This window comes from Sciurus carolinensis, chromosome 6 (assembly GCF_902686445.1).
Source record: "Sciurus carolinensis chromosome 6, mSciCar1.2, whole genome shotgun sequence".
Taxonomy (NCBI): domain Eukaryota; kingdom Metazoa; phylum Chordata; class Mammalia; order Rodentia; family Sciuridae; genus Sciurus; species Sciurus carolinensis.
The window spans coordinates 108789151-108801288 of record NC_062218.1 but is presented as its reverse complement, the minus strand read 5'-3'; the positions used below and the strand labels follow the sequence as shown (position 1 = coordinate 108801288).

At 36.9% G+C, this 12138-nt stretch overlaps 1 protein-coding gene across 2 annotated transcripts; it reads left to right on the top strand.

Moving 5' to 3' along the window:
- The first annotated feature begins 1139 nt into the window (after window positions 1–1139).
- Window positions 1140–10693, top strand: Znf300 (zinc finger protein 300). Of its 2 annotated transcripts, none has more exons than XM_047556791.1 (6): window positions 1140–1274; window positions 1908–2033; window positions 2586–2626; window positions 6575–6659; window positions 6901–7023; window positions 8171–10693. In XM_047556791.1, the coding sequence occupies exons 2-6, from the start codon at window positions 2000–2002 to the stop codon at window positions 9718–9720; spliced, it is 1833 nt and encodes a 610-aa protein (XP_047412747.1). In that variant the 5' UTR covers window positions 1140–1274; window positions 1908–1999; the 3' UTR covers window positions 9721–10693. The 2 variants fall into 2 exon arrangements, with proteins under 2 accessions (XP_047412747.1, XP_047412746.1); XM_047556790.1 differs by having other exon boundaries at window positions 6533–6659.
- The last annotated feature ends 1445 nt before the right edge of the window (window positions 10694–12138 follow it).

Genomic DNA, 12138 nt, shown 5'->3' with positions numbered 1-12138 from the left:
TCCCCCTTCAGGGTAACTTGGGTTCCTCTAATCATTATTTTGGGACTGCATTTTTTCCTACAGATAGCAGGTAGTTTGCTGAGGAACATGACATAAACTATCAACTTAGGCCAGGTCAATTGCTTCTTGGAAAAGAAAGCATGCAGGGGTCAGCACAGTGAGCCCATTTAATAATTGTTCTCTTAACCTCATGTTCCCACTTGCACCTGTCTGTCCCCTAACAAAATGAATCTTTAAAAAGTACAAAAGCCCTATGTAAGGGCTACAGGTGGAGATAATAATTTTAGTATTTTTTTTCTTCATTGTTTTGTTTTTTTAATCACATGATTTTTCTAAAATTTTGTTTAAATCCTCAACAGTCCTTCCCTTCATTTTCTTTCCCTATTTTGTAGTGTCTCCTTTCTGTATCGCAATCTCTCTCCAGTCTCCTGCACTGTTTCCTTAGCTTCCCACTTCTGTTCCTACATCTCCCATTTTTTTGCCCACATCTCCCTTTTCTTTACTCCCCGCCCCTTCAGTTGCCTATCTCCTCTTTGCCGGGTTAGTCAGATTGTCTGCTTCTCCTAGTCCCAGTTCTTCAGTCTCCTCTTCCCTGACTCTCAAGTTTCCTCTCTCTCTTTCAGTCTTCCCCAAAAAATTATTTTTATAAATAAATAAGTTTATAATTATAAATTTCACTTGCAATTTCCCCTAGACCAATTCCTTATCATTAGCATTAACATAAATAAAACTTGATGAGCCTGCTTATCCCTTCTCCACCCCCAGATTTTGGCCCCAAAAGTGGTATCACCCGGGAGAGGGCTGCACCAAACAAGTGTGTGTAGAGGTGCTAAAGAAAACATTTTACCATTCCAAATTCTTCTTCTAACAGAGGACCGCACCACCCCAACTCCTTCCTAATCCTCGCTTAAAATCTCTCTGCAAAGTGAGCAGCTTATTGGTTCGTATGATAGTCCTTCTCATGCTCCTCCTCCCTTCTCTGCCGTGGTGGTAGAGCCCAGTTCCTGGCCAATCCTGTGGGTGCACGGAACCGACCTGACTTTCGTAATGGCGGCTCCCTTGCCGAAGAGCATCTGGGAGCAGCCATATTGCCTCCTGAACAAAGCCGCCTGGTACGGAACGGCGCAGGCTCGCGAGCCCGTGAGGCGCTCAGAGACAGGAAGCGGGAGAGTTCGCTACTATGGATGTGACAGCCGTCCCAGTTAAGCCATGATGGGCGTTTCGGGACCTGATAATGGAGCTGGGGATCAGAAGAGGAACGTGTGCAGTGATGAGTGAGTCGGTGGGATTGATAATGAGAAGGAACGAGTCAGTGAGGTTCTGTGATGGAAGGTTTATGGGACCACCGGGAGGGAGCTGTGTAGGATTGGTGTTGGGTCTGTTTGTGAGTCAGTGATGGAGTGAACTATCTGATTATCAGTCCGGGAATGACGGGGTGTCTGTGGGGTCAGGAATGGTATGTAGGTTGGCTAACTGGATACAGGGACCTAATCGCTCTGAGGAATCAGTGATGGGTGGGGGACTGTGGATGGGGGAGTCCCTATGAGGCGTGTGATTGCTAGGGGTTCCGAGATTTGGAGGAAACAATGATAGCGTCGGGTGACTAGTAGTCAGTCGTAATTTACTAAGAAAGGCTTTCCTTTACATTTCCACAGTCATGGCAACTGTTGATTGGAAGTCAAACCCTGCTCACATCTTCTCAATCTCCCATTGATCCCCCATAACCTGATGCCTCTCCTCAGAAACGGTCATTTAGCAAGACTAAACAAACCTGAAGAGAGGCTTGTTATGAAAACTGTAATTTCATCCCTCCTCTTTCATCGAAATCATCTTCTGTTTTACTCAAGAAACATTTATTGAGCATTTGCTGGGTGCCAGGACATGAATGACTGTCTTTTTCCTTCCAGATCCGTTTTGATAAAACCTGGGATACCCTATATAAAACAGTCGCCCTCTCATAGAAGCACCACTTGCTCTGAACCAGTTTAGTCCTGTCCTCATGACTCTTCCTGGGACTGAGAAGTATTTACCAGGTTTGTACCATCCTGCATTGTGGAATATTCCCTTTTACCAATAGTTCCAATTTATTACCATTTTTGTACGCAGAAAATAGCACTCTTGAAAATCATCAATAAAAATTTCAGCAGAAAACATCTTAAAATGGACATTTTTAGTTCATGAATATTGATTTGGCAACAGGGTTTACTAAGTTTGGGGAAAATATGAGAACTCTCAGTAGATAACTATTCATGATTATTAAATGGAATTGCTGGTTTACAGAGGGAACAATAAACTCTTAGTAAATGAACTGGACACACACCCTCTCATCAATCCAATATAAAAAAAAAAAAGTTTGAGTTCTTTGTGATTGTATTAGAAACACAAAAGAAGTAAAAGTTAATGGTTGATACCTTCTCCAAATGGTGTTTGCTGAGAGTTCTGTAGGGTTCAAACAACCTTCTCCCACAGGGTGGACCATTACCCACCTGACTTCAGATGTTGGTGGTTTCCAGAATGCTGAATGTGCTACATTCTGGATCTGGGTTGTGAAAATTTGATTCTGATCACCAGTTTTACGTTTTCAGGCATTTGCCCTTTTGAAAGACAGCAGAAAATGAAGTCTCAGGTGAGTTGCTTTTTAAACATTTACCACCTTGGTTTTCCACACAGTCAAATGGAAAATATAAGTAACTAAAATTTAGCTTGGGGAAAAGGTAGGAAGAATAAAGATCAAGACCTAAAAAGAGTGGCTGAATATTATGTAGAAACCTGGCTCAAATAAATTCATGTCAGTTTTTCTGTCCCTTCTTATAGGCATCATTAGTTACTTGATTTCATGATTTGCATTTCCCTAAAGCAGATCAATTTCCTATGGGAAGAAAATGTTCTTGCTGTTTAAGGAAAAAAAAAAAAAGAAAGAAAAGAAAAGGGAAGGAAGGAAGGAAGGAGGGAAGGAGGGAAGGAGGGAAGGAGGCAAGGAGGGAGGGAAAGAGGAAAAAAATTTTGGATCTGTCTCTAGGTACACTGTGCTCAACACTCCTTTGGTAAATGCACCACTACGTGTGTCTTAAAATTATCTTTTTTAGGATAGAAGGTATCATAATTTTTTAGCCAAACACTTGAACTTTATTCTTTGGAACAGGGGTTGGCAAACTGTCACTTTGGGGCCAAATCCAATTCTCCAACAGTTTTTGCAAAGTTTGATTGAGGCACAGTCATATTTGTTTACATATTATCCATACCTATTTTCCAGCTACAATAGTGGAGTTTGAGTAGTTACAACAGACTAGATGGCCTGCAATGCCAAAAAAGTTTACTTTTCTAAAAAATTTCGTCAGTGCCTGCCTTAGAGGAGTAAATTGATTATAAAGACTTTCTAAAGTCCAACTTTATCCAGAGGTACAATCTAGATAATATAGGATAGAAACATTTTGAATGATCTTCCAAAATACATATTTTCCTTAAAAAAAAAAAAAACAGTTCTTATATTTATCTGGAAAAGATTTGGAGGGCAAAGCTTCCTGATGCTCTGTGTTCTTTGCTGTGGTTTCAGAATTTGTAGGATTACTCTCCAATTCATGATCGTTTCTTCTCTGCTCTTCTATTTTTAAAAATCTGTATTTTTTTGTCAACATTCACTATGTGCATGGTATAAAAATTTTAAACTATATAAGAAAGTAAAATTTAAAAGTAGAAACTGTTTAACTTAATGCCCGCTTTCTCTGAAATATTGTTTTATTGTTTCTAACCTTGCAAAGCTTTTTTGGTATAACTACAATTAAGACCATATATGTTTTTAATTAAGTACAGAGTAGAGGATGCCTCTTATTTTCCTGTACATTTCTTTTGGAAAAATGATGTTATAGTAAACATTTTGTTCTGCATCCTGGTTTTCAACTTACTGTCCATTATAAAGATTTTCATATACATTTTGTTTATCTGCCCATGTCAGTACACAGAATTCTCCGTTATTATTTTATTAGAGGCATAATATTTCTTCTGGCCTGGTTGCTTGGGACTGTTTCCTTGTATGTAATGATGGAGATTGTAGTCTTCATAGGGCTGTTGTGAGAATTAGTTGAGTAGGAAGCATGCTTGGAACTATTAACAAGGACATTGTTTGTACTGTGTGTGTTCCCTGTTATTACCTCATCATCATTATGATTGCCAAATCTTGAAATCAGCTTTTACGTGAATAGTCCTTCTGCATCTTTTACAGTAGAACTTAACAACTGAGTTCTGTTGTAAAAAGATGAATTCATTTTTCTTCTTGGATGTCAGTAGCAATGAATTTTATTGTCCAATATAGTAGCCACCAGTCACGTGTGATATTCAGCACCTGAAATTGCTAGTCTGAATTAAAATAGCTTTAAGTGTTAAGTAGGTACTGAAATTTGAAGATATAATTCCAGAAAACTCACTTAATAGTTTTCAAAGTTAATTATATATTGAAATGATATTTCAGGCAATATACAGGGATAAATATATACCCATAGGCCCTGGGTAGTATCTCTTGAATATCTCAAGAAGATTAAGGCATGGTTCTTTCCTGAGAGCACTGCTGAGAAAAATGGGATGAAGCGATGGGGAAACACAGAAAAGCTCCGTAACAGGGAAGCAGAGAGGGAGGATCCAACAGCTTTGTAAGGAAGCAGGAAAGAGGCTTAAAACATTATTGAACTCTGGGTTATGAAGGAAGTAGGGTGAGGATGGGAAGCAACACCTGTAAAAGTAGCAGGTACAGAGTGATTTTAGGAAAGCTGAGAATTTGAGGAAAACTGAAGTGGAGAGTGCCCCATGGAGATGTTGACTCGGAATGGACTGAAGTGGAAAAAACATGAAAGACTGTTTTCCATATCAAGGAGGAGGCAGTCTGCAGTGCAGTAGTAAAGAACCAGGCTAGTGACCCAGAATAAATCTTATAAATTTGAAAATTAATTGATCATATTTCCCACGTATGATCTTTGGCCAGTAGTTTCTTAATGGCTGTAATTCTCAGTTTTCTCATATGTACAGTGGGAAAATAAATGGGGTTGTCATTGGCAAACTGTTTGGCAGCTTGGTGGTGTGCACAGGGAATGAGGTGTGGGAGGAGAGAAAGCTTATGACTGAGATGACTGAATTGAGACTAATTCTGCATGCAAGGAGGAAAATCACAGAGGCTTTGAAGAAGGGCAGTGTTGATGTTTGAAACAATACTTCATTTGTTTTCATTCTGAAAGCAACATTTAACGACAATGGAATATTTAGGAAATATCCTGAAAACAGCTTAAAATAACAAATCACTCCATTATTATATTATTTTCCACTGTTAGAAGACAACTATTGTGAAAATAATGGTGACATAAGTCACATAGTCAATTTTCTCTCCCGACACTGTATATCTATACTTACCCAAGCCATTTATTTTGGCGGCATATAACTATGTTGTAGTTTTCTTTATGAATGTTTTCTGCACATTTCTTGTTGCACCTGTTATTTGAGATTTCTTATTTTTTATTACTATTGCAGTTGAGGTATTTCATTATATTGCTAGCTGTTGCATATCTATAAGAGAGCTGTTAGATTTGGAAGAAGCTAAGATCTTTTTCCCACAAAAATAAGTCAGTTAGTTTCCATAACGCTGGCATTCTATGATTCTCTAAATGTATTTTTTTCTTTTCTATTTTAGTGTTGGTGCTTCAAAAGGACTTCTCTTCCCTATGATTGTAAATAAAAATTCTCACTTTTTCTGACTTTTATGATCTCTGAGACATCTTAGAGTTTAAATTTTTGTTCCATCACAATTTATTTATTTTCTTTTCCAAGGTGTAAGATATGATGTATTAGTTTGCTGGGGCTGCCATATTAGAGCACCACAAACTGGTTAACTTAAGCAACATAAATTTATTGTCTTACAGTTTAGAAGGCTTGAAGTACAAAATCAAGATGTCTTCAGGGTTAGTTCCTTTTGAGGACTATGAAGAAAGAATCTGTTCTAGGTTTCTTTCCTTCACTTTTTAATGGGCATCTTTTTTCTTCATCTCTTCACATCATCTTCCCTCTGTCCTTGCCTGTTCAAATTTCTTCTTTGATAAGGACATAAGTATATTGGATTAGGATCCAACCCTAATGACTTCATATAGTTAGTTGTATCTACAATGACTCTGTTTCTAAATAAAGTCACATTCTGAGGTATTAGGGGTTAGGGCTTCAACATATTAATTTTTAGGGGATACATTTCAACCCATAACACATAGCTTCAATATCATTTTCTATTGACTGTCCCAGTCATTTCAATAGTATTCATGGAATAATCTATTTTCCTCCCAGTTCTTGAATGCTTTCTTTATAATTTATTAAATTACTGTATGTATCAGATAGGCATTTTATGGTTTATCTTTTCATTTTCCTGATCTGTCTGATTCTTCTTGCTTAAAACAGAACTTTACATTGTTTCTCTCAAAAACTATAATGAGGGTATAGTTTTGTATAAAATAGTAGAAATGATGAAAATGATTACTTCACATTGAATAGGAATGTACTGTTACAGGGGTTAGTATCATTCAAAGATGTGGCTGTGGATTTCACCCAGGAGGAGTGGCAGCAATTGGATCCTGCTCAGAAGACCCTGTACAGGGATGTGATGCTGGAGAACTACAGCCACTTGGTCTCAATGGGTAAGGATGGCTTCCTTGTATAATCCAGTTGTTTAATCAAGTGCCTTTCTTTATCAGTTGCTGTGTTTAGGTGGTTCCTGACATATAAAATGACTTTCATGACCTTCATATGTTTGCAAATGGAGGTTATCACTTTGTTGAGGGCTAAATGGACAACTTCATCATATACTATCTGAAATTGTACCTTCTCTTCTTCCTTCATTGAAGTCAATCCAGTTCCTTCCTGATTTTCATTTAATAGGATATCCAGTTTCCAAACCAGAGGTCATCTCAAAGTTGGAACAAGGAGAAGATCCATGGATCATAAAGAGAGACATACCAAATTGGATCTATCCAGATGGAAATCATGCACATGAGAGAAAAGGGAAGTGAAATATCAGTTCATTTGGGTTTTTATTTGTGTGATGTCTGAGGCTTATATATTATTCTTACTGAAATCTTTTCTTTGTCCCTATGCTGACGATTTAATATTCATTCAACCAATAATTATAGGCATTTAATATGCATTCAAGAAATAATTAAAAGTAATTGTGAGCCTTTCAGTGGAAAGCTATTTCTTTTTTAATCACTCCCCCATATTCATAATGATGTGTGTGGCTATTTGTGTGAGGGTGTGTGTGTGTAAATTATATAATTATGCCTTTTATGATATGAAAGATCTCTAAAGGCAATAGAAAGCCTTTTCAAGTACTTTAAGTACTTTAGGAGTACTTCCAAGTACTTTAGGAGGTAAGACTTCTAGGTACATGAATGCACAATTAAACATCAATTCAGCTACTATATTTAAAAGATCGGAGAAAAATTAGATGTGGCAGAATTTGAAAAGGCATTTTTCAAGCATGCAGCTATAACTGCTCTGAATAACATAAGTGCTGAGGAATTTGAAGGAGGTGGATGAAGGGAAACTGGAGGAGAGAGCATATGAACAAAACCTTGGAACTAGTAAAATGTGACTTTTCTGGGAGAACTTTGCTAGTTTCACTTGATGCTTATAGAAGGTATTTTATCGGGAGTAGTGAAATTCAGGTGCATATTCTTGGTGTGAATCTGATACTGAATCTATAGCAGAATCTTGGGTTTCTCTATTTGTTTTAGTTGTTAATTAGGAAGACAGACTGAGAAGAGTTAAAGTATATTAACTTAATAAGACACCTTGTTTCTTTGGAGTAGTGGCAGAAGAATAGTTAATTTATAAATAGCAAATGGTTGATAAGAAAAGGATACAAAAAGTGAGAAGGATTTCTATTCAAAAAGCAGGGAAATGGGAATATCCTGGAAGAATAATTCAAGGTCAAAGTGGTAAAAAAAACCTAGTCTCCTTTAAGTCTAGTTTTTATGTGAATACTTTCTCTTCAACACCCAAGCATAATGTGCTAGACTGTCTTCTGAGATGCCAGACTATGAACTCATAGTGTGAGTTCATCAACTACGTTGGATCATCCATTTGTTCTGCTATTTTACTCTTGTAATTGTTCCTTATGACTTTTTGATTTTATCTTTCCTTCTTTTAGGCATGAAGAATGACCTTCATAACTCCCAATCATGTATTTTGGAGACTATTTCCTTCCATAATAAGATTCTGAAAGGAATCACAAAAGATGGGTCATTTTATTCCATATTAAAAGTCTGTCAAGGTGATAGCCAGCTACAGAGATGTCAGAAAAATCAAGACAAACTTTTCAGGCAAGTCACATTTGTCACTAGCAAAATAGCAACTGCGGCATCAGATCATAAATATAATACATTTGGAAAAGTATTTGAAGGATACATAGAACAAGATACATCAGAACAAAAACTCTGTAAATATAATACATTTAAAAAGAACTTAAGACCAAATATTGGCCTACCTAATTTTAATAAGGGTAATTCAGGAAAAGACCTGGATGAGGGTTTGGGTTATGGAAAATCATCCAGTAACAGTGTGTCCAGTTCTGATCTTGAGAGAATTCACAGTGGGGTAATACTCTGTGATAATGATCAATGCACAAACATTTTCAGCAAGAAACAATCCCTTATCCAATATCAGAATGTTGAAACTAAGGAGAAAACCTGTGTTTGTATTACATGTGGAAAAGCATTTGCTAAGAAGTCACAGCTTATTGTACATCAAAGAATTCATACTGGAAAGAAACCATATGATTGTGGTGCATGTGGAAAGGCCTTCAGTGAAAAGTTTCATCTCATTGTACACCAGAGAACTCACACTGGGGAGAAGCCTTATGAATGTTCTGAATGTGGGAAAGCCTTCTCTCAGAAATCATCCCTCATTATACATCAGAGAGTTCACACTGGGGAAAAACCATATGAGTGCAGTGAATGTGGGAAAGCCTTTTCCCAGAAATCGCCCCTTATTATACATCAGAGAATTCACACTGGAGAGAAGCCTTATAAATGTAGAGAATGTGGAAAGGCCTTTTCCCAGAAGTCACAACTTATTATACATCATAGAGCTCATACTGGAGAGAAGCCATATGAGTGTACAGAATGTGGAAAAGCCTTCTGTGAGAAGTCCCACCTCATTATACATAAAAGAATTCACACTGGTGAGAAACCCTACAAGTGTGCTCAGTGTGAGGAAGCCTTCAGCAGAAAGACAGAGCTCATTACACATCAGTTAATTCATACTGGGGAGAAACCTTATGAATGTACCGAATGTGGGAAGACTTTTTCCCGGAAGTCACAACTCATCATCCACCAGAGAACACATACTGGAGAGAAACCCTATAAATGCAGTGAATGTGGTAAAGCCTTCTGTCAGAAATCACATCTCATTGGACACCAGAGAATTCACACTGGAGAAAAACCTTATGTGTGCACTGAATGTGGGAAAGCCTTCTCTCAGAAGTCCCACCTCCCGGGACATCAGAGAATTCATACAGGAGAGAAACCTTATATGTGTGCTGAATGTGGAAAGGCCTTTTCCCAGAAGTCAGACCTCGTTTTACATCAGAGAATCCATACTGGGGAAAGACCCTATCAGTGTGCTATATGTGGGAAAGCCTTCATTCAGAAGTCACAACTCACTGTACATCAGAGAATTCATATAGCCATAAAATCTTAATGAACTTACCACAGAAAAGCCTTCAATATTAGCTCAAGCCTTAATAATAATTAGAAACCTGATTAACTTGATGAATATGGGACAACATCTTTATAGCATTTATAAAATGATGCATTATAGATACATTTTCTATCTCAGCATCTTTATAGGTAAAATTTTCCAAGGGAATAAATGTTTCTAGTATGGTGATGCCTTTTTCAACCAAGATAATCATATATATGAAGGCATTTTTAATATGTATGAAAAACCTTTGAAGTTATGAACTCATTGATCAGTAGAATAAAGCATGTATACAGAATAGCATCAATTTACCTAATCCTTATTATACCCCATAATGTAGTCAGACATTGAAATTACTAATATCTGGTTGACATGATTATGACCATACAGTAATTCTTAATAAAAGAAATGGAAGAAAGCTTGAGTAAAAAAGAACACAAACATCAACTCCTAGAAAACTGTATTATAATAAAGGCTTAAACCCTAAAGCCACATGTAATTCTCCTGTACAAAAGTGCAAAGGTAGGTTGAATTGATTCAGTAGTGGTGATATAGATGCATTTTCTATCTCAGGCATATAATTTGAACTGCATCTCATCTCTGAAAGGACACTGGGTCTTGGATTTTGATAAGTTCTTCCCTTTACTCTCCCGCAGCTGGGAAGTTAGTTTGGTGGAAGACTTTTGTACTGAAACCAGACAGTCTTGGGTTTTAGTTCTGGCTCAGCTGCTCACAGGTTGTGTGACTTCAGACAAGCTTACTTCTTGTCTAGATATTTTTATTATCAGTAAATAAAAGTACAATGTAGAATACATTTTCAGTTAATATTTGGTTTTTGTTTTTTCTATTCCCACATAATAGAATCCTAAGATGACTGTGCAACTTCACATTTGAACTTATTCTGCACTGTCACACTCTACTTCTGATTGCCCACCTCTGTGACTGGTTCACTTTACTGTCTCTGACCCTGTTGGCCATGTTCTTGCTATGATAAAATGATATTTTAAAATAGCTGTGTTTTCTACATTCACATATTTAAAGTGATGATTGAACATAAAAATCATTCTTATGTCTCTTCACCTTCTTTTTCACCCTGACCCTGCAGTCCCAATTGTCTTACCTGAGGACAATTCAGAGAAAAAAAAATCTTGGGGTAAGAAGACATTCCTACCTAACCTGGAGAACTTGATATCTCTAAAATGTCTCCTACCCAACTCTTAACGCCTTCATGAGCAGCATTAGACAAACAACCCTGCCAAAGGTCACCTACAGGAGTAAACTTCTTACTGGTCTAATCCAAAGACACTTTCATCCTTGACAAAGGATGAAGTAAACTTGGAAGTAAACTTCTTACTGGTCTAATCCAAAGACACTTTCGTCCTTGACAAATCCTGCTTAACTCCTTCACCTTTCCAACCCAGCTGATTCCCATGATTGCACTGTCTGATGAAAAAGTTGGACTCATCTGGGTGAGAACATCCATAAAGGAGAGGCATAAATGATGCATTTAGCAACTCAATGTTAAGAATGTCAGTTTCCCCCTAAGTATTTATTTTTCAAGATGGTGAAAGAAATTAAAATCCAAAGTGACAACCCACTTATATAGAATTAGCTAATTTTATTACTGAACAATAAAAATGCCAAATAGCTACCAGGTAGCCAGCATCTGGCTGCAAAGCTCTGGTTGGGTATAATTAGTCATATCCCTCTACATTCCTCAATTAAGTTATATGAGTTTAATTTCCCTCAATATTTTATGTGTTGTGTACCAAATTCCAATAAGCTTGGAATTAAAACTGTCATTTTTATAAATCTCCTGCTGTTCGTTAGCAAATGACACATTCATTTTTGTCAGTAGTTTCATTGAGTTTACTCTGATATTGTTTTGTATAATGTATAATGCTCTTCATCATTCTTTATCAACACATCCTGTTGTTGCTCCTGACAGTGTATCTAACACATATGCTTTGTCATGTTCCTTAACAGTCCTCCATGAAGTTAGATCAATTTAGTTTCTTACAATATTTAATTCATTCCATACCAAATCCCAGAAGGCTTTTTTAATCTTAAAATTTGTCTAAAATTTTGTATAAAAAACACTCCAAGACAAGAATATTCAAGACACTTTTAAAGAACAAATTTGAGAAATCTATCAGATTAAGACTTCCTATAAAATGATGATATTTAAGAAATGTATTGTGCATCAGAAGTCATATACACCAAGGGTTAAAGAGAATCTAGAAAAACTGACTATTAACTGTGGATACTTGCATTATGACAAAGGTGGTACTCTAGAGCAGTGGGAGAAAAGGAATCTTTTCTGTGCTGTTTCTGACTCAATTATCCATGTAAAACAAAGGGGAAAAATCTCAAATGTATCATATACCACTTATAAAATCAATTCCATCTAAATCTCTA